Source organism: Fulmarus glacialis, unplaced genomic scaffold (assembly GCF_000690835.1).
Source record: "Fulmarus glacialis isolate BGI_N327 unplaced genomic scaffold, ASM69083v1 scaffold35315, whole genome shotgun sequence".
NCBI classification, from domain to species: Eukaryota; Metazoa; Chordata; class Aves; order Procellariiformes; family Procellariidae; genus Fulmarus; species Fulmarus glacialis.
The window spans coordinates 5716-25634 of record NW_009215835.1 but is presented as its reverse complement, the minus strand read 5'-3'; the positions used below and the strand labels follow the sequence as shown (position 1 = coordinate 25634).

The 19919-nt window shown below is 53.2% G+C and overlaps 1 protein-coding gene across 1 annotated transcript in view; it reads right to left on the bottom strand.

The window, feature by feature from the left end:
• LOC104077733 (fer-1-like protein 4) overlaps window positions 1–19919 on the bottom strand; it is a gene marked incomplete at its 5' end in the record, with an annotated part of 39176 nt that overhangs the window by 14221 nt on the left and 5036 nt on the right. The window contains 22 exons of the mRNA XM_009579070.1: window positions 391–522; window positions 917–1020; window positions 1920–2079; window positions 2398–2559; window positions 2915–3031; window positions 3275–3448; window positions 7941–8057; window positions 9369–9456; window positions 10029–10129; window positions 10758–10878; window positions 11629–11827; window positions 12588–12696; window positions 13351–13715; window positions 13927–14113; window positions 14887–15070; window positions 15435–15594; window positions 15870–15954; window positions 16984–17046; window positions 17209–17340; window positions 18589–18649; window positions 18936–19103; window positions 19214–19255. Coding sequence (XP_009577365.1) covers window positions 391–522; window positions 917–1020; window positions 1920–2079; window positions 2398–2559; window positions 2915–3031; window positions 3275–3448; window positions 7941–8057; window positions 9369–9456; window positions 10029–10129; window positions 10758–10878; window positions 11629–11827; window positions 12588–12696; window positions 13351–13715; window positions 13927–14113; window positions 14887–15070; window positions 15435–15594; window positions 15870–15954; window positions 16984–17046; window positions 17209–17340; window positions 18589–18649; window positions 18936–19103; window positions 19214–19255 — 3031 coding nt within the window. The remainder of the gene's footprint in view (window positions 1–390; window positions 523–916; window positions 1021–1919; window positions 2080–2397; window positions 2560–2914; window positions 3032–3274; window positions 3449–7940; window positions 8058–9368; window positions 9457–10028; window positions 10130–10757; window positions 10879–11628; window positions 11828–12587; window positions 12697–13350; window positions 13716–13926; window positions 14114–14886; window positions 15071–15434; window positions 15595–15869; window positions 15955–16983; window positions 17047–17208; window positions 17341–18588; window positions 18650–18935; window positions 19104–19213; window positions 19256–19919) is intronic.

Here is a 19919-nt window from a genome sequence, read left to right as displayed (position 1 = left end):
GAAGGAAATTTGGGGCAGACCTGCTCCCATAGCACATCCTGGGAAGACAGCCAGGACAGAGAGTAAGCAGCACGAAAGCCCCTCCATTGCAGTTAAAATCAGCAATGTCACATTTTCAGAAGTGCCTCAACAAAAGCCCCGTCGCATTCTCAAAACCATTTAGGGACCTAGCCTCAGGGATGTTTCAACATCCATTGCCTGCTGAAATCAGTCCACCTGGTGGATGTTTGATACCTGGCTACCTTAAGTATGCTTGACACACAAAAGCCCACATCTTCCTGCAGACCCATGCCAGGAGGGCTCCTAAAACACTCAGTGCTGTTGAAAACATCTTCCTCAAGCCAGTGCAGCCACTTTTCCCCTCTGCTGGCAGCTGTCACAAAAGATTACCTGGTTATACAGCTCCTTCAGGGACTCATAGTACTTGGACCACCAATCCAGTTCTTCCAGCTCTGGTTTTTCCTCTTCATATTCATCCTCCTTCTTTACAAGCTTATTGAAAGGAATTTTCTTCAAAGGAGCCTTAAAAGAAACGAGAAAAGGGTTCAGAGGGAGGAAACGACCACCCAGGACACCCATGCACCCTACTCTAGGTGCCTTGGGAGCCTCTGGCAGAAGCTCAGCTTTCAGGCAGAGCACAGGAGGTGCAAAGCTACCTGTAGCCCCAGGTTTGTGCTTTGCTACAAAAGCAGCAGTTTTCAAGGCACGAGGCAACACAGCTCTCCTCCCTGTGCCAGAGCCCAGACACATCAGCCCAGCAGTGCCGACGAACAGGCAGGGGAGAGGAGTGTTTGGGTCCAGAGCAAAAACTGGTGGTTGAAACCTAACTCTTAACTTCTGAACTTTCTTTTTTGTTTGTAACCTTCAGTTTGGCTTTTCAAACTTCAAAATTTGCTGGGCCCAACACATTACTCACCTTCACAAGACTCAGGGGGTGAGTGCTGGGACCTGGGTCACCAGCTGCCGGGCTAATGTTTACCACAGTCTGAGAGGGAAGACGCTGGGATGAGACTTTCCGAGCTGAGATGAAGAGAAAGATCTTCACGTTTCCATGCATTTATTTCTGCCCACTGCTTCCTACTTTTTGGCCAGTTGTTATTCCACAGGAAAACCCTCCCTGTCACCCCATGATAGTGTGATTGCTTTTAAAGCTTTTGATAGCAGACCCTGCAAAAATATTATTGGAAATCCAAGTGCAGTGCTGAGACTGGCCATCATCATCAACATGCTTGATGATGAACAGACAACGTGAAAGAAGCGTAAACGTTTCAATCCTTGGTCCTAGTGGACCAGGTCCCTAAAGCCTGATGGAGGTCTCACTGGGGACAGCTCTCCAGCCCCGCTACGCAGAGGGTTGAAATAGGTGAATACAATAGTCCTTCCCAGGCTAAACATCTCTGATTCTAGACACAAACTTTCCACAGGGGTAAGTTACTGTCTAGTATCTAGCCCCAGCTAAACGTCCTGCTGGACTAAGACGTCTTCACGAGCCATTCTCCCTCCTCTAGTTTCTACAAATGTAAGGCAAACAGCGCCTGGGAAAGAGACCCCAAGGAGATGCCACATCCACAGACAAACAGTCCTGTCAGTGTGGTGGGGAGGCAAATGTTAAGCTAACCTTAGAGAAAACAGTCTGTAAATTGCCCTTTGCCATTTCCAAAGAGGGACGCCAGCCCTTACACAGCACTCCATCGCTTGGCTGCTGCTGCTTCCCAAACACCAGTCTGGAGCCGAGTGCTATAGACCAGGATCACAACCTGCCCCCAACCCTAACCTGCCCCACACTGCTTTTGCTGGGCATCTTATGGGTCTCAGAAGAGGACTTTGCTGTCTAGCTAGGAGGGAGTGGAAGAGCCAAGGCTCTCTACTGCTGACAGAACCTGGCTGCTGCTCCACAGGAACCTTACCAAGCAGCTCACCTTTGGGCATGTCTTCTGGTTCCTCCTCCAGCTCTCTGGGGAAGAATTTCATCACATCGGACACAACATGGGTACCCACCAGCACAGTGCGCCCAAACGCCCGCTTTTCCACCACAAAGATGCTGAGGGGAGGGTGCAGGTAGACCTGCTCTGGGAGCTCCTGCAAAAGAACCGCGCATAGGATTCGCAGGAGCAAGGGCGATACCCGTGGCAGCCCCACCACATGCGGGGAGGTCTGATGGCGCTTTGCATCTCTGCCCAAAAAACAAAACCTTGCAGTGACAGGCAATGGTTGAGACTGCTCTTGGTGGCCAATTTCACAAAGGTTTTGATCTGCAGCTGAACCATGTGGCCATGGGAGAGCAAAACCCCAGGGGCTGATCCCCTCCTGTTACCTTGCCGCATGCAGACAGGCAGTGCACGGGTGCAGGACAGCCACAGTGCACCCTGGCATGGCAGGACCCCCCTTCCCACTCACCACGTCCATATATTTGACCAGCTCAGTGAAGTTGGGGTTCTCTTTGTAGGCCACGATCACCTCCGACTCCACCTTCTTGCCAGCACACTCAATGATCACCTGGGGCTGATTCACCTCGAACAAGTTCACCCGCTTCAGGTCCCGCAGGCCCCAGAACAGGATCTGAAGCACAACACGAAGCCGCTGGGCTGCTTGAGACATGCCAGGCATGGCACGGCTACGCAGCCTGCAACCCTGCCAGATGCTGCCACCCCCCTCATCCCGCAGGACACAGACCCCAAGAGAGGCATGAGGCCACTCTCCCAACGCAGCCACCCAACAGCTCTGGCTATTAAACTGTTGAGGTGGTTTGTCCCTCAGGCCAAGCACCTCCCTTTCTGGCACCTGCTGAGGCCTCAAAGGCACATTTGAGCTCCAAACCCAACTCCCTCCCCAAGCCCTGCCCTCTGCACAGACCAGCTGTGCTGTCTGCTTGGGGCAGCCCGGTGGGTAACCAGCCCAGTAGAAGGTAGTGCACCTCTATGCGAAACTCCTTCAGCACTGGGCGGATGCCCTCAGGGATGATGAACCGTCCAGCACAGGGGTCTCCCAGGTAGTCGGGCTCCTTGGGCTCCACGTCCTCAGGCACTGATGGCTGAACAGGTGGAGGCAGGGCACACCAAGCGATGAAAGCCATTTCTATTCCATGCCATGTCCCCTCTCCCTCCCCTCTTGATCTGTGCTCACAGGCTCTGTCCCTGCAGCCTCCCTCCAGTTGAAAGTCAGATGTGGCTTTCAACAGGGAATCCTCTGGTGGGCCCCATGCAACCAGCTCCTCACCCACACAGCTCTCCCCAGAGAGCTGGCAACCATGGGCAGCTTCCTACAAGCCTGTTACCTCCAAATAGCCACTGTAATCCAGCTCAATCAGCTCAAAAGTGGCAATGAGCTCTCCCGCTGCTTTGGTGCCTTTGTAGAAATCGAAGAACTGCAGGGCAGGTTTGGTATACGGCTCATCAACCAGCTTCACCTGCGGGACAGCAAAGGCCTGGCCAAGGAACTCAGGGGAGCCCTGCGGGAAAGGCATGGGTCAAAGCATCCCTGTGTTATCTCACCACCTCAGAGAAAAGACCACCACTAATTCCAGCCAATCTGGGACAGCACAAGACTGCTCTTCCACCCTTGATTTCCTCTGCTCCATCCAGAGCTAGGAGCAGATGAGATGCGCCTGCAGCAGCTCCTCTTAACTCCCAGTCCACCTCCATGCAAAACTGGGCAAACAGTCTGGGACCATGCACCTGAGGACATCAAAGCTAGACCATGTTGCTCAAAGTCTCCTCCAGCCAGGGTTTGAATGTCTCCAAGGGTGGAGTTCCCACAAGCTCTCTGAGCTCCAGGCCCAGCATTTGAACTCCCTCTGGGTGAAAATTGCTTCCTTATATCAAGTTGGATTTTTTTCTTGTTCCAACTTGTGTCCGTTGCCTGCCACCCTGCCCCTGGGTACCTCCAAGAGAAGTCTGACTGCACCTTTTCTACCCTCTCCCATCAGGCAGCTGCAGGCAGCAATAAGACACTGCCTTTGCCTCATCTTCTCCAGGCTGAATATACCCAGCTCTTCACCACCTCTCCTCACTCTGTCCTGTGCTCCAACCCCAGCCATCTTGGTGGCCTCCTCTGGACTCACTGCAGTATGTCAGTGTCTGTCTTATACCAGGAAATGGACCCAGGAAAGCTGCTGATCTACACAGGAGAATCCAGTGCGAGCTACGCCATTCCCCTTATGATAACAAAGAGGGCCCAGGAGACAAGTGTGACTTCAAAGCAGTAATGAAGAGAGAAAAGGGAGGACCAAGGAGGGATGGAAGATGACACCTGGGGGACAGAGGGGAAGAAACAGCCCTAAGAGCTACATTGTCTGCCCCTGGCTATGAGCCCTCTGCAACGTGACCCTGCTGAGGAAGCGGGGCAGGCAGCTGGGAGAGGCGCAGTGCTTCTCCAAAGAGGAGAGATCCCGGAACCACTGGGCACGCATCAGGCCCTGGCTCAGGGCATCTCTGAGCCATCTACACGCTGCGGCCAGCAGCTTCACCCCAGCTCACAGCAGAAGTCTGCAGAAAGTCTCAGCCTCAGCCACAGCCCCCAGGACTCACCGCCACCGGTGGACCAGGATCAAGCTGAGTCATGGAAACCTAACAGAGATGTGGCTCTTAAGTGCCTGCTCGCAGCACCCACACAGAGCTCCTCTGCCTTCCCTGTCCTGAAAACGACAGCAGAAGGGCAGCATGGCCATACTTACAAATTTATTGTGGCTGAAGAGGTTGATTATAATGATGGGGGTCTCTGTTTTCAACTCTTCTTTTTTCCCATCAATAATGAGCTGGTCAAACAGAAGTAGCTCATTCCACATGGGGCTCAGTGTCTCTTCCAGCATCTGCAGACAGAGACAGGAGGCCTGAGCATACCACAGCCAGTGGAAACAAACCACATGCACCTTGTAAAGAGAGTGAGGAAGCGTGGGCTGATCCCCTCTCCCATGCAGCCACACGCAGCTGGTGCCTGGCAGAAGGGGAGATGGTAAAAACATGAAATCAGCACGTGGGGCCAACTAGCACATGCCAATCAACCTTTGAGACCATGCTCAATGATATATATGTTTTGTCAAATGGTCCCTGAACATAGTCACACTGCCCACAAAAATGCACTGGCCTTCAACATGTCAGTGAGGATGTGATGATTTTTCTCTCCCCAAGTCCCCAAGAAGGCAGAGGCAAGAGTTTAAGCGGTCTCACCCTGGTGGTCTGGCAATGAGTCGAAAACACCACTCTCGCAAATGGATCTGAAAGGCCATTATCATCTGCAGGGAGGATCCCTCGAGCCTGATACAGATGGGCTCGGAGCTGGAAATAGCTGAAATCTGGTAAGAAAAAGAGAAGAGAGGCGTCAGTTCCCCAATCCAGCCCTGCATGAGGCCAAAAAATGCATGAAGAAGAGAGCCAGCCAGGTAGAAGTGGGCACATCCTGCAAGGAATGGGTACCACTCCTAGGGGCACTCACTGTGGTTCTCAGAAGGCCAGCACATCTCAAAAGGTTTGGCCAAGCAAGACAAGCTCAGCGGGCTCCCCAGAGATCTCTGGGAAGCCTGTGACATGTGAAATGTGCAGTGATCTGCTGTGAGCATCTGCTGTGGGGGAGCACCACCAGGCCTCAGCAGAGGGGCAGACCTCACGCCCATTCCCAGTTTGGCAGCACATTCAGTGCCCACGAAGCACCTGTCCTGCCTGCTGCTCCAGTTGTGAGCGTGCAAACATATCCTCATGACAGCGAACTGGACCTGCCTGTCCCAGTCATGCCTTGGAGATGACGTGGAGATGATAGATCAGGTCCTACTCTTTGGACACTGACCCTGGGGCAGGACTTCTCACCTCTCTGCTCTCCTGCTCACAGTTAAGCCATCGAAAAGTGGCATCTGCTCTCACCATCCCTGCTGAGCCGGCTGGGAGGACTGTATGCTGAAAGCTGGGCTATCTCCTGTCCGCTCTCAGAGAGGTACTTGAACTCCTCAGGCAGCTCCGCCAAACAGTTCTTCGCATATTTGGTTACTCCAAGCCACATGTAGATTTCCAGTTTGGCAAAGATCTCACTAGTGTGTAAGCGAGGGACCTGAAAGCACAGGAGGTTTAGCAGGTTTCCCATCTCAGCCATGCCCTCTTCAGACCAAGATGATCACCATCAGCCAGTGACTGACCGAAGAGCACAGAAGACAGAGCACCACACTGGCAGAAGCAAAAGGCAGTGGTGGAGCAAGAGCTTTGTTTCCTTGTGAACTCTAGGATTTCAGGAAGGAGAGCTAGAAGCAAGGAGGGAGAAGCAGCGTGAAGCAAGCAAGAGCACACTGGTTTGGTATAAACCCTACCTTCATAAAGACAGTTTGGATCTTCGCACAGTCCTTGCCTTTCTCTTCTTCAACTACTGAGTAGAGGATGTTCTGTGCAGGAACTCTTGCATATGCCACACGCCTATTGTTGCTGAGCATCCAGATGAGGACATCAGGGAGGGTGCACTGGGGCTGGAGGGAGGGAAGAGAGGAACGTCACAGCAGAGGAACAGCACATATCTTGTCCTCCCTCCACTGACACAGTGAAAGCTTCGCCTCCTCGCAGGAGGAACTGCTGGCTGCACGGCGCTTTGGAGATCCAGAAGCAAATGAAGGGCCTAACCTTCATGTTGGTTAGGAATGACGTTGGGCACATCCTTCTGAAAGTCTCAGCCCTGCAATATGGCTCTGCAGGTTTCTTGGAGGGATCTGTGATCCGCCTTGTTTTTCATTGCAAACACCAGCAGGATGCACTCAACCCCATGCCATGATGGGAAGAAGGAGCCCCCACAAGACTGGAGAAGTGTCATTTTACCCCACACCTTTGACAGGAGCCTGAGTGCTAATCCATGGGAAGGAACAACATTAGCTGGCATCCCAGCAACATGAGTGCCCAGCGTAAAGCTGCAGTTCGGGTTGAGAGCAGAACTTCCAATATAGCAAATGCACACATGGAAGCAATGACTTCTTTTAAACTCTAACCTTAAAGTTCTCTTCCCTATCTCAGTTTCCCTGCCATTAGTGTTTGCACATATACTTGGTATTTATACTTGCAATTTTCAGTAGACAAGTAGCTGAAGCAATTTATTACTGATCCAAACCAAGACCGCAAGCCTCCAAGCAGGGACTTAAAAGTGGCAAGTGTATGTGCAGGGCTGACTCTACAGAGACAGCAAAATTCCCACCTGATTGCAGGGAGCAAAATGGGAGGAGGTTCCTCTCTGCCTGGGGGATCAGCTGCAGCCAGCCTGCCAGGCTGGAGCCTGAGGACAGCTTCTCTTCCTGGTGGTGTGAGAGGTGACATCGTGGTCATGCTAAAGTCTTCCCTCACATAGCTAAAGGTGTGAAAATGATTTGACTTCACTTAGTGAAAGACTTCTCCAAACTGCAACATCTGTCCACCTAACTCCAGCAAACATTGCATTCTGGTTTACACTACACGAATGCACTGATTTTCTGGAGTTACTTAAAACAGAGCCAGTGAAACTCTGAAAATGGAGTCTCTGCTATGGATGAGAGACCTTATTTCAATGCAAGTTTGAATTTGCAGAAAGTGTCCTGGGTCAGGCCCTGGTGGCAGTGCGGGCAGCACAGGCAAGGCTGTTTTCCCAGGCAGACTGCCCACAGCCCTGCTGCAGGCATGGCCTCGGGCTGGCCAGGCAGAGAGGGCTGGGAGGCCTGGGTGACCTGGAGCTGGCCCAGCTCTGCCCCCAACCCACCGCTGAGCTGCTTGGACCTCTGGTCTGTCACCAACAGCCCTGCAAAGCTGCCAAGCTTCATCCCTCACAAGAGCCATTACACGAAATATGGAATTTCCAGCAGCTGGAACTTGGGATTTTACATAGTAAGGAAAGACATCAGAGGGAAAGCCACAACTCAGGCTAGCGAGAGCCCCAGCAGCCAGCCCAGCACCCTCTCCTTGACGTACCCTCTCCTGCTCGGAAATGGGGTACCCTAGGGGCAGCTGTACCTCTTTAGCCATGAAGCGTAGCTTTGTCAGGACCCTCCTTGTCTCCTTAACCTTCTCCTTGACATTGGCTCGAGTCAGCCGCCGCTTCATGCGGAGCCCCTGCTTTGCATACAGGATCTGAAAAAGAGCATGGCTGTCACGCGCCCAGCCGTGACCCAGGCATGCCACGCTGGCACCCCTCGCGAGGGCTCTGCAGGGAAGCACCCGTGTGCTGATTGTGTCCACCCTGCCCCATCGCACCCTGACCTTCACCGCGGCTCATTCACCAGCTGCTGAGAGCAAACCTCCATGAACCTGTCGCGAGCCATTTAGTGAAGGTTGCCAACAACTGGAGACTTCAGTAATTCATCAGCTCCGCTGATACCAGCCAGTAACAGAACTCCATGAGCATCATTTGGGGCAGAAAGATGTATAAGGCATAAACATTTCAGAAGCTGGTGGTATAGGGCTCCAGATAGTGCCTGGGGGAGGTTTTGCACGAGAAGCAACTTGGGGCCACAGAAGTATAGGAATATGAAGATGTAGGAAACTGGAAGATGGGGCTGGGCTTTCATGTCCATTAGTTGATGGTATACACATCTGAGGAGAGACTTTGCGATGAAACTAATAATGAAATCCAGAAGGAATTCAGGGTGCAAACCCAGTGTGGACTGACAAAGCCAGAAAACTCATCTCTTGGGCTGGTTCTCTCTTTCAGAGGGTCTCAGACTTACCAGAGTACCTTTACCATAGCTCAGGTGACAATGTGCGGGGAGGCAGAGGGAAGGGAGCTGGGACACAGACATGCCTAAATTTTATTTCCTGCTGCTGTCATTGCATTTTGGTCAGCCTTTCAAAGCTTTGTAGTCTGATGGGGACTATGACTACAGCCATAGTAGTCAGCTCTGCTGTGCTGTGATGGAGAGTATGTAGCTGTGCTCTCATTCAGCTAGCTGACCTTGTCTGCAGGATTATGACTGCCTACATGTTGTCCTCTCTGGGGACAGGCAGATGGATGGCTGTTGTAGATCTGCTGGATAGGTATCCAGCCTATGAGCTGAGTTTCCAGGGGCAGTGGGTCTCATTGAGCTTCCCCAAAACTGCCTGCAGGAATAGCCTGCACTAAAAGGCCTCCAGCAACCTACTGGGCAGCAACATGCATATGCTTAGCCACACATGCCCCACAGGAGAGGAAGGACAGCATCAGGGCACAGCATCTGCATAAAACTAGAGGCAACCATGGCCAGCCCCTGCCTCTGTTCCCTGTGCTGGAAGCTGTATTGCTCTGAGCAAAAGTGGAAGATGCTGATGTAAAAGCCTATGACTGATACCATGAGTCTTAGCCCCAAGTTTCCTTCTTAGCATCAATTCTAGCTGGTCCTCCAGAAGCATCCCCCAGAGCGGGGATCTCACGGGCTCCCACCACCACCACCAAGCCCCACAGCTTACGATGTTGCGCATCAGGTATTTCGTCCGACATCTGTCAAGGTTGTTTGGATGTGCCATTGTTTTTCTCTCTGTGCTGAGTGAATATTGCCTGCAATGAGAAAAGCAGCACAGGCTCTGCATCCCCTGCACCCAGCAGGCAGAGCTCAGCTCACACAGCAGTGGCACAAGCTCCTAATCCCTCGTACTAATCCAGATGCATCAGAAACCCCCCTCTCTGCAATGCCCTCTCTTCTGCAAGCTCTTTGATGCAGAAGGTACACTGGGGATTGCTCAGCAGCTGAGGCTCCCTCTCTACTGTTGTCATCACAAGGCTGGGCGCTGAAGTGCATACCGGACCCCACTGGGCAGTCACAGTGATTGAAACACTAGTCTCTTGTCTGCGTGATTGAAGAGAGTGAAGGAAATGTCCTAACATTTATGAAACAGTCCAGGAGTCCAGGAACATCGAGGCTGCAGTCTGTGACTCCTGTGCTTCCCAGGACTGGGGTCTCCTCTCCAAGCTTGAAGAGCTACAGGGTCCTTTCCCCAGGTCATCCTGGTTTCCTTCTGCTCATCCGCCTCAAGAGGACGAGACAGCAGGCTGCGCACAGCCCAGGCAGAACATCATACGACCTCCTAACCTGAAAACAAGAAACCTTAGGAAATCAGGGACATGCTAACCTGCATCCAGCTACAAATTCCTCCAGCACCTCTCTGAGCCGCTCTTCTGCTTTAGCCTTTGGCCTTCTCATGAGCTTCTCCACGTCATCCAGCCCCTGCTCCTGTGGGGAAAGCACAACGTTCAGGGAGCTTGCGTCTGGCTGCGGGGTCAGAGTGAAACATTGCACAGATGCGTTTGCCACAAATGGCTTGTGCCCTTCTGCAGAGATGGGGATCGTGAGAGTGCTGCAGATCAGCACTGTGCTGCCAGGGACTCTCTGGAGCCTGGGGATAACCTTAACACTGGTTGTTACACCACCTTATGTCTCAGTCCTTGAGCAGCCACTGAAACACACTGGCAAGCTCTGCTTTCGGATTTCTAAGCCCAAAAGGGAAAGACAAGGCCCTGGGAAGAGACTGCATCCCCCTGATGACAGCCCGAGGCTGAGAGTCTGCTTCCCGTGCACACGCAGCTCCGGACTGGCAGAGGAGCTTTTTGTCACAGACATCGCATCACTCGCACCTCCAGGAGACACCGCCAGGCTGCGGCACAGCACCGGCAGCAGCTCTGCACTCACTGCCCTATCCCACACATCTAAAGGGCAGGTGGGACTGAGCCCTACAAGAGACACAGACTCGCATGGGGGCTGAGGATGTTTAAGGCAAACGTCTCACAGAGCAACTGCATGTGCTACAAGGAAAGCACACCAGGAAGGACCGTGCCACAGACAGACACCCTGAACACGCTACCAGGCGCTCTGCCAGCTTGACAATCCAGTTGGAAATGCAGAGTCTCCAGGTGTGATCCTCCCAGTAGCTCCACACATACACGCAGGGTTTCTCACGGATCATGGGCAGGCAGCTGTATGACCTAAGGGCAGCAGGCACAGGAGGTTACGGCTGCTGTTTGCAGAAAGCATGTGCCATGTCACAACGCAGCACTTGCGCACCCAGCACAGGGAGCAGCATCTGTCCTCCTCACAGAGAACTGGCTGTTTTGGCCCTGACCACAGACGTGGATGCAAGCTACTGGATCTGCCCTTTGCCATCCCAAACTAGCGCACAGGGTTTCTAGCACAGAGAGCAGCACGTGCCCAGATGAATGAGGCTGATGGGAGTGTGGGATGCTGCCGAGATTTCTTGCTGCTATGGGACTAAGTAGTAGCAGGTACAGGGCTCACAACGCAAACACCAAGACATTGCCAGGCCTGTGGGACAAACCAGGCAGCATCTCCAGAGCAAACATATAATCAGAAGAGCTTATGTATGTGTCTCTCCTGCCCAACATAGGACAGCTTTTGCCAGAGTACTCCTCTCCTTCCTCCTCACTGGAATCAAGACCTTAGGATGCTGCTTGTTAAACAGAAAAGGGACTGCTGTTATTGATGGGTCACAGTTTCCCTGGGACCCTGTCTTGGCCACTTGCGCACATCAAGCAGACACTGTAGGGTCTGTAGGGCTAATGGCCAATGGCAGCCAGCTAGGCCATGACAAGCTGCAGGGTTGCAAAGAGGAGAAACACCTGCACATTGCCGAGCAGACCTCTAATAATGTCTGGAATAACCAACCTGGGAAACTGGGGCAGGACCAGGGCAGGTGGGAAAGAAGGACAAAGCCTCACCTGTCATACTCCATGGGCTCTGGTCTCTGGCTCTCTGTCACCGACTTGTTCAGTGCTGCTGAAGCTGGGGACAGGACTTCAACATCCAGCTCACCATCTGAACCAGGGTCCAGCAAAGGCTGCTTTTCTTCTTTCACTTCTCCCTTTTCCACTTTTCTCCATACTTTGGTCACAACGTCTTCAGCTTTGCCATAATTTCCTTGAAGTTAAGCATTAAACAGTAAACAGATAAGTGGGATCACTGTTAAACAAGTTTGCTAGCTTGCAAAATCAGAGTGCAATCATCCTGCCATGAGAAGCACATGGGCATGCACTGATTTTGGAACTAGCAGTTCAGTAGCATCCAACCATCAGAGCATCGCATGGACAACCAGGAGGTCTGAGAGGGAGCTGGGCAATTGCAAGGAAGTCCTTGTGTATGCCTTCAAGTTCCACCAGCTCCACCAAGTGCCTGCTAACTGCCATCTACGCCCCTACACTGGGGTCAGCAGCAATCACTCAGGAAGACTTCTCAGCATCAAGCTTCTCCACCCATCCAGCTTAGCAGGTGGGGGCTTGGACCTGCTCTCCTACCATTGTTTCCCCATCACCTGCTGTAACAGTCCCTCAGTACCACATGGCCAACCCCAGTATCCCAGCTTCCCTTCCTTTGCTTCCCTTTCTTGCTCCCAAACCCTTCTACCTCTTCTCACCCACCCCCACTTCCCAGGAGAGTTTCAACCACTCTCCCCAAACAGGCAGTTCAGACAAATACTGCAAATCTCCAATCCCACAGGAGAGCATCAAGACTTTTAAGGTAATTAAAGCACTGTGTGCACTCCCTGGCCTCATCCTCACCGAGTTCCTGTTTCAGAGGCACGAGCTGTGCCAGGGCTGGCACCTTAGGACCGAAGGGCTGTCAGCAGGAGATTCGCACTGTTCCCATAGTTTCTGGACACGGGACCCTGTGGAATACCCACCTATAGAGACTTCAAAGCTGACAGGCTTGGAGCTGATAGAGGAGTCCATCATGGTGGCTTCAAAGAAGGCGGCAAAGAGGAGGAATTCCTCCTTCCTCCCCAGTGCATTCTGAGCAAGGAGACAAGAAATTAGCCCAAGACGCTCGTGTGCCAAAACACTGTCTCAGCAGAAATTTGGAGAGCACCAGGGCATGGCCGGTGCCTGCCAGCCCTCCCAAGGGACGTCAGTGGGATGCTGCTGAAGTCATCACCGCTGGGCTGCCAGACGCGGGACAAGTTTTCTTGGAAGTCCCGGGGGGTTGGTGCAGAGCCATGGCTTTGGCTGATGCTTGTGTGAAGCCACTGAGCAGGTTTGTAGGCTAAGGGATGGCTACTGTACCAACACAGCTGCATCTTGCCTGCCTTTCCCAGGCCAAGTGGAGACCCAGAGCCAGTTAATAGCTGCCTGGCTCTAGGGGAGAAAAAGTACATGCTCAAAGGCAGCTGTGCCCTGGGAATAACACCCATGGGAGAGTCCTCCCAGTGCCAGTAAGGCAGTGCATGTGGGGACGCTCCAGTCTTACTGTGGGAGACAGTTTTGGGGCTGTGGGTGTGGCCTCAGCCCTTGCAGAGGCTCAGAAAGCCTTGGATGGCTCAGAAATGAGCAGGCTGGGTTTGCTCCAACACTGTTACACCAGCAAGTGATCCCACTGCCTCTTCCCCATGAGGCCTGTGCATGCCGCAGGCCGGTGTGGGTCAGCCACGCCAGCATGGCAGGACTCACCTCGGGGAGTGGATGAAGCTCTTCCACATCCACAGTGACCTCCCCGGGCTGCTCAGCCTCCTGAGAGCCCCCAGCCTCCTCCTCTCCCTGCAGCTGGCTCAGTTCTTTGGCTTTCTCCTTGGATTTCTTACTTTTCTTCTTCAGCTTCAGTTTGCTTCGGGCACCTTTTGTCTTGTCCCCAAGCTTCCTCTCTGCGACACTGGGGCTGCTGAAGATCTCCACCGTGATGGCCAGGAGGATGCGCCCACGGTAGAAGATCCCTTCACCCATGCCCTCATTGAGGTCCTTGTGGATGTCCCGCAGAACTGAGTTCTGAGGGGAGCCATACAGGTTCACCCAAGCTGGGCCAAACGTGGGGTTAAAGCCTGCAGCAACAGGGACAGGGTCTAAATACACCACAGGGTGCTGCTGCAGAGAGGCCTTCCCCCAAGAAGACAGCCCAGGACACAGGGATGTGGGCATGCTTCAGCCACTCCAGCTTCCCATCTCCAGGAAACCACCATGGCCAAGCAAAGGGTGCATGGCATGGGGCTGCCCAGGACGCCCTGCCCCAGGGGCAGCCATGCCAGGCCTCACCATTCCTGCCAGGGTCTGAGATCTGCTGCAGGTCAATGTAGTGTGTAGCGATGGCCACGTCACCAACATTGGCATCATCCAGCACCTGGACTTTTATCTTCCTGGCCAGAGGTGGGAACATCTCGATGAAGCTGATCTGCTCGTTCCACTCAGGCTCAGTGGTGTTGGTCTCCACTGACGTTTCCCCCTGGGAAGGAGAAAGTGTGAAAGCCATGCAGTCGGAGCTGGTGGCCAGAGCAAGGGATGCCTCAGAGCCTATCTGGGAACGGTATGTTCTCCTGTCCCGCCTGCAGACAGTGCTGGGCAGGCTCTGGAGGCGGCAGTGTCCCTGCTCCTGCCCCCATCCCAGCAATTGCTCTCTGTGCTTCATCAAGGAGGGTTGTCCCAAGGCCCTGGCCGTGCCCTGCACAGCCAAGGGAAACTCTGGAAGCAAGCGGCAGCACCATCAGACCCAGAGGTGTCGCAGGGTCCCCTGGGAGCACCCCCAGGCCCACCAGGCTGCCCAGGGACTGATTCTCATCTTAATGGATATCACAGGACCAGAAATCCTGAGCTTGGGTGCAAGAAAAGGGCCATTAGCTCAGTAAACTCTCCCGAGGGTGTCAGGCTGAGTGCAGCTTGCCACAGAGGATTCTGCTCTAGGATTTATTTGACCCTCTCCTTACGTTTAGGGATATGAAATCTCTGCCTGCACAGCCAGTAGCTCAGCCAGTGGCTGTGCTCAGGGCTGGGGCTGTCCCCCATGCAGCCCTCTGCAGAGACAAAAGCCTTCTCATCCAGACACCGCGCATCCACAACCACATGACTCAGGCCACTGCCAAAGACAGCAAGACTTGGGGTCTCCCAGCCTGCCTCCAGTGGGACTACTGTGTCCTATGGAGGGTCCTTGCAGCATCAGCCCAGCGCATGCTGCCAAGGGAGGATCAGCCTGGCCCCATGCAGACCCCCTGGCAGACTCACCTGCTGCCCACAAAACGAGACCTGCACATATGTGTCGATGAAGACTTTTTTCTCCCCTATGATTTTGGAGAAACCACCCATGATGCCTGCGTTCATGCTGGGCAGGCCCTCGGCACGATACAGCTTGATGCAGACCCTGGCCCAGGGTCTCTCTGCAGGGACTCTCTTTGGCAGCAGCAGGTTCCTGAAAGACAAATTCATGTTCTGGCTCTCTCCTGGAGCCCAGGAAACACGATTCTTTCCCTGGGTCTTTCCCCATCAGAAGAGGGAAAAATGGGGCAAAAAAGCTAGTGTGAAGAGAGACATGACTGTTTTCCCCAGGGCCATGCAAGACTGTACTGCATCTACCTTTCAATGTCCTCATCCTGGCTGCCGGAGGAGGTGGGAAGGGAGCTCACAACATCCCCACGCGCGGTGACAGAGATGTTGCACTTCACAAATCCCTGGGTCTTTCCCCATCAGAAGAGGGAAAAATGGGGCAAAAAAGCTAGTGTGAAGAGAGACATGACTGTTTTCCCCAGGGCCATGCAAGACTGTACTGCATCTACCTTTCAATGTCCTCATCCTGGCTGCCGGAGGAGGTGGGAAGGGAGCTCACAACATCCCCACGCGCGGTGACAGAGATGTTGCACTTCACAAAGCCTTTCACGCCTGCCCGGGTGTCCGTGGGGTCACTGATAACAGCCCACTTCTGGAAAAACCTGTGATCTGAAAGGGAAGGGAAGGAGTTCCTTGGGGAGATCCCAGGTTACTATTTCACAACCCAAATACATCTGCACAAAGATTGCCCTGACCCTGCCTATGAAGGTACAGGAGGTGTCACCAGCCCTCAGTCAGCCGGGAGGAGAAGCAAGTGCTGGTCCTCATGTGAACTACGTGCTTTAAAGACAGGGCCCTCACCAGACCCAGCAGAGCACAAAGGAAACATCAGTTTCAGACAAAGCTAGGGTCAGGGAGCAGGTACACAGTGCAGTCGGTCATACCTGGCTGGCTGTACACTGTCGCAACATCCATCTTGAACGTTCCTATGCACGTTCCCAGGAACGGTATCTTCTTTGAGTGAAAAACCTGCAGACAGCACAAATCCCCCTGAGCACCAAGAGATCTGGGCAGCCAGGTGACACATCCAGACATTTCTGAGGAGGACAGAACCGCTAAGAGATGTCCATTCCAACGCACAGCTCAGGCAACGGTTGCAAGCTCCTCATGCACGTTGACCTATCTGAGTTAGCCCTGGGACAAATCCATTCCTGCCTAACCATTCCCACAAAGCCCACCAGTCCATAGCCCTCAGTCAAACCTAGGCAAAGGCAAATTCATGAGCAACCCATTCAGCTTCTTCTTCCAGCCCCAGGTAAGACAAACCCCTATAATGGGCCAAGGGCAGACCTGCTTTCCTGCAGGGAGTCCTATGTCCATATCCTGCTGGGTCAGGGCAGACCCATGCTCCCATCAGGCTAGTCTCTCCCAAAACCCGAGCCTTGCTGGGTGCTTGCTGAATACACACCAGCAGAAGAGACGTGCAGCCTTTCACAGGGAAAGCGCTGGAGATCACGTGGCAAAGGAGGTGCTGGCTGGGTTTAGCTATCTTCAGAAAAGCCCCATGTATTGGAGAAGCGCCTGCGTTTTGAGCCAGGGGATTTTTGAAGACTGCTCTCTGCCTGCCTGGTCTTTTCTACAAGCACAAATCACTGCTAAGCTTCCCTCACACCAGTCATTCGCCTCCACAACCTGTAGGATAAGGCTCCAGGGTAAGGGGCAGAATGGAATCGCCCCAAAACAGTGGGGCAGCAAGGCAACAGGCAAGAAACTGCTCCAGCGGCCCCACTTCAGTCACTGGGTGCAGAGAAAACCTGACATGGAGGAGGTGGGAAGGCAGCACTGCCCAGCGTTGGCTCAGAGCAGGACCGGGTCTCTGCCCCACTGTGGCCGCAGGAAGGTCCTTTGGTCTCTCTGCGGGGCAGATGCCTCTGGCTGGAAAACCTGCCTGGTACTGGTATTGGTACCCTTGCTTTGCCCATCACTCCCCACATCCACATGCAGAAGCGTTGGGCTGTACCAGTTACTGACAAAGGATAAAGAGGAGGACATACTCACCGAGATCTCTATGAGTCTGTGGAATAAAATGTCCTTTGGCTCATGGAATTCGAACAAAAAATACTGAAAGAGAAGAGCAAGACAGCTGAGCCCTGGGCTCCCAACATGGCCCCACAAGCACCTTTGCCTGAGAGCAGCTGCATCCCGAGCATGCCCTGCAAGGATGGCCCCAGCCAGTTGGGACACCGGTAGGGCAAGGACAGAGCCTCTGTCCATATCACATACTTCATTGTAGAAGGGGCAATTTGTTGACTTCTGCATCGCCGTGTGCCTCTTCTCCTCTCCAACCTTGACTACCACAAAGGGGTTAATGTTCACCCCCACCAGCTTCTGCGCTTCAATGATATTAATCCCAACCTGAGAAAATGTGGGAGAAAACCCTCGCATCAGCACTCTCCTCGTTTCCAGCTCCAACTTGAGCTTGTTTCAGCAATACCAGTACACAAATGTGCAGGGCCCTCTCGCCGCAGGGTGGACACTCGGGGCAGGCAAGAGCATGGCTGCTGAAATCTGCTATAGCCAGGACAAACCAAAATGGTATTTGAGATATTTGTTTCTTTCAGACAAGCAAGGAAATGAAGTGTTAAATCCCCAGCATCTTTGATAAGAGTGGCCTCCCCAGCGGCACTGTCCCCCAGAAGCACTGTCCCCACTCAGTTCCTGATGCCAAGGGGATGCAAACCCACAGCTCCCACGTGGTGGGGTCCACAGAGCATTTTGGAGAAGATGCTCTTTTTATCTTCTATCAATACTTCTCTTTGAATCCTACTAAGATGGACACCATTGAAAAGACTGGAACGTGGCTGTCTCATTTGCTGCGGCTGGTTACAGGTCTAAGACATGGAATAAATGTGCTCACATTTGCTCTCAGTTGTTAAGGTGAAGAATAATAGCTTCAAGAAAAGGATGGTAGGAAATGCCACCCCCTACAAAAGCTTACTGCTTGGCAGATAGGACCCAGCCCTGAAAAGCAGGAGACCCAAATGTGAGTCCATGTTTACTTAGAACCAGGAAAGGATTTAAATCCATAGCCAGGCTGGGAGACCTGCCCTGAAATCTGCAGGGTGAAAGATGGGACTGAACTCCAGTTCCAGACTTCACAGTGGTTTCAAATAAACCTGATGTCAGAACATTGGCCAGAGCCACAGCTTCATACCAGCCTCCCAGCATCTCCAAGAAAGCCCCTGCAGCAGCACTCCACTCCCAGCCATATCCCACAGATGTCACTGGGGGCCCAGGCAAGGCCCTGGGGAAGCTGGCAGGCCCTAGCCCTGCCTGGGTGCTCCCCGAAGCTCTGCTCAGGCAGTGTTTCGCAGTGGCACATGTGGCTGTCAGGCAGATTCCCTTCTGTATATCCATTGCTATCTACATGGCCCAAAAAGAAATTCTGCTCTGGGCTGGCTGATGTTGGAGCCAGCACTCATGGATGCAGTTCGTTCAGGGAATCTCACACCTTGCCCAGGTAAGCCACACAAAGCAAGAAGGCGTCTTCAGGCTAGAGGCCTCGCCAGGGTATGTGGCAGCTGGAGAAGCCCAGGCCTGCAGCAAGGGACTGGCTGCGTGGCCAGAGGCAGCTGCAGGGACGCGCACCCAATGCTGCAGTACCTGGAAGCTCTGCGGGGTTGGGGTGGCAAAGAGGTCCCGTGCGGAGTAAAGTCTGGAGCGGCTGCGCAGAAAAACAACCCGGGTGAGCAAGTCTCTTCATCGACATGGACCTGAGCAAGCCCCCACCAAGGGAAGCAACGGAAACCCTGGCAAATAATGGCTCCTTGCCCTGGGAACAAGCAAATCCCCAACAGTCCCTGTTTGGGGCCATTGGAGATTGAAGGTTTCTGACATTTTGCAGAAGCAGAATGCCAAGAGACGCAGGATTCCCCCAGAAATCACCCCATGAGCTGGGCACTTTCCCAGGGCCCAAGCAAGGGCAATAGAGAAGAGCACACCACGGATACCTCTTCACAGGGCTGAAGACAATGCCCGAGACCTCCATCTCAGACACATCGTAGAAATCTTCTTCCTCCTCTTCCTCTTCCTCATCAGTCTCCAGGCCTTTCACCAGCTTCCTGCCCAGTGCAGCGGCCCTCCTGTCCAGTTCACTTGCTCTTGGCCCCTCGGCTGCCCTGCCAACCCCCGGCCACATCACACACCGCATCGTCAGCCCTGACGAGCGGGTTGTGCACTCCCCTCCACCCAGGAGGGTGAGCTGATACGCTCAAGTAAGGCTACTTACTCTAGCTCCTCAAATCCAGGATTGTGGATGATTAACTCTGAACTGTAAGAAAAACAGATGCTTTGCTGAAAAAACAAGTGTGTTGTGGCTGTTCACTGATGCATTTAAGTAACAGTGCCACAGCCATGCTCCTGCTTGGCTCTTGGCAGGGACATGAGCATCCTCCTAAGCGATGCTTTTCCACTGTCCACCCTGTGTGCCTGCTGCTTTGCCTCTGGCACTCCAGAAGTGACCCTGCTGCTGCCTATCATCCTGTCCGCCCGGACACCCTGTCCTGGTTTCGGCTGGGATAGGGTTAAATTTCTTCCTAGTGCTGTGTTTTGGATTTAGTATGAGGAGAATGTTGATAACACACTGATGTTTTCAGTTGTTGCTAAGTGCCCTCCTAGTCCAAGGACAGCTCCCATGCCTACTGACTGAGCTAGGTACACAAGATGGGAGGGAACATAATCAGGACAGCCAGCCCAGCTGGCTAATGGGGTATTCCATACCATGTGACGTCATGCTCAGTATATGAATGGTAGGCGTGATCCAGGAAGTACCGACCGCTACCTGGTTATCGGTCAGCGCGGGTGGTGAGCAATTGCATTGTGCATCACTCGTTTTGTATATTCTATCATTATTATTATTTTCCCTTTTCTGTTCTATTAAACTGTCTTTATATCAACCCACAAGTTTTACTCTCACCCTTCCGATTCTCTCCCCG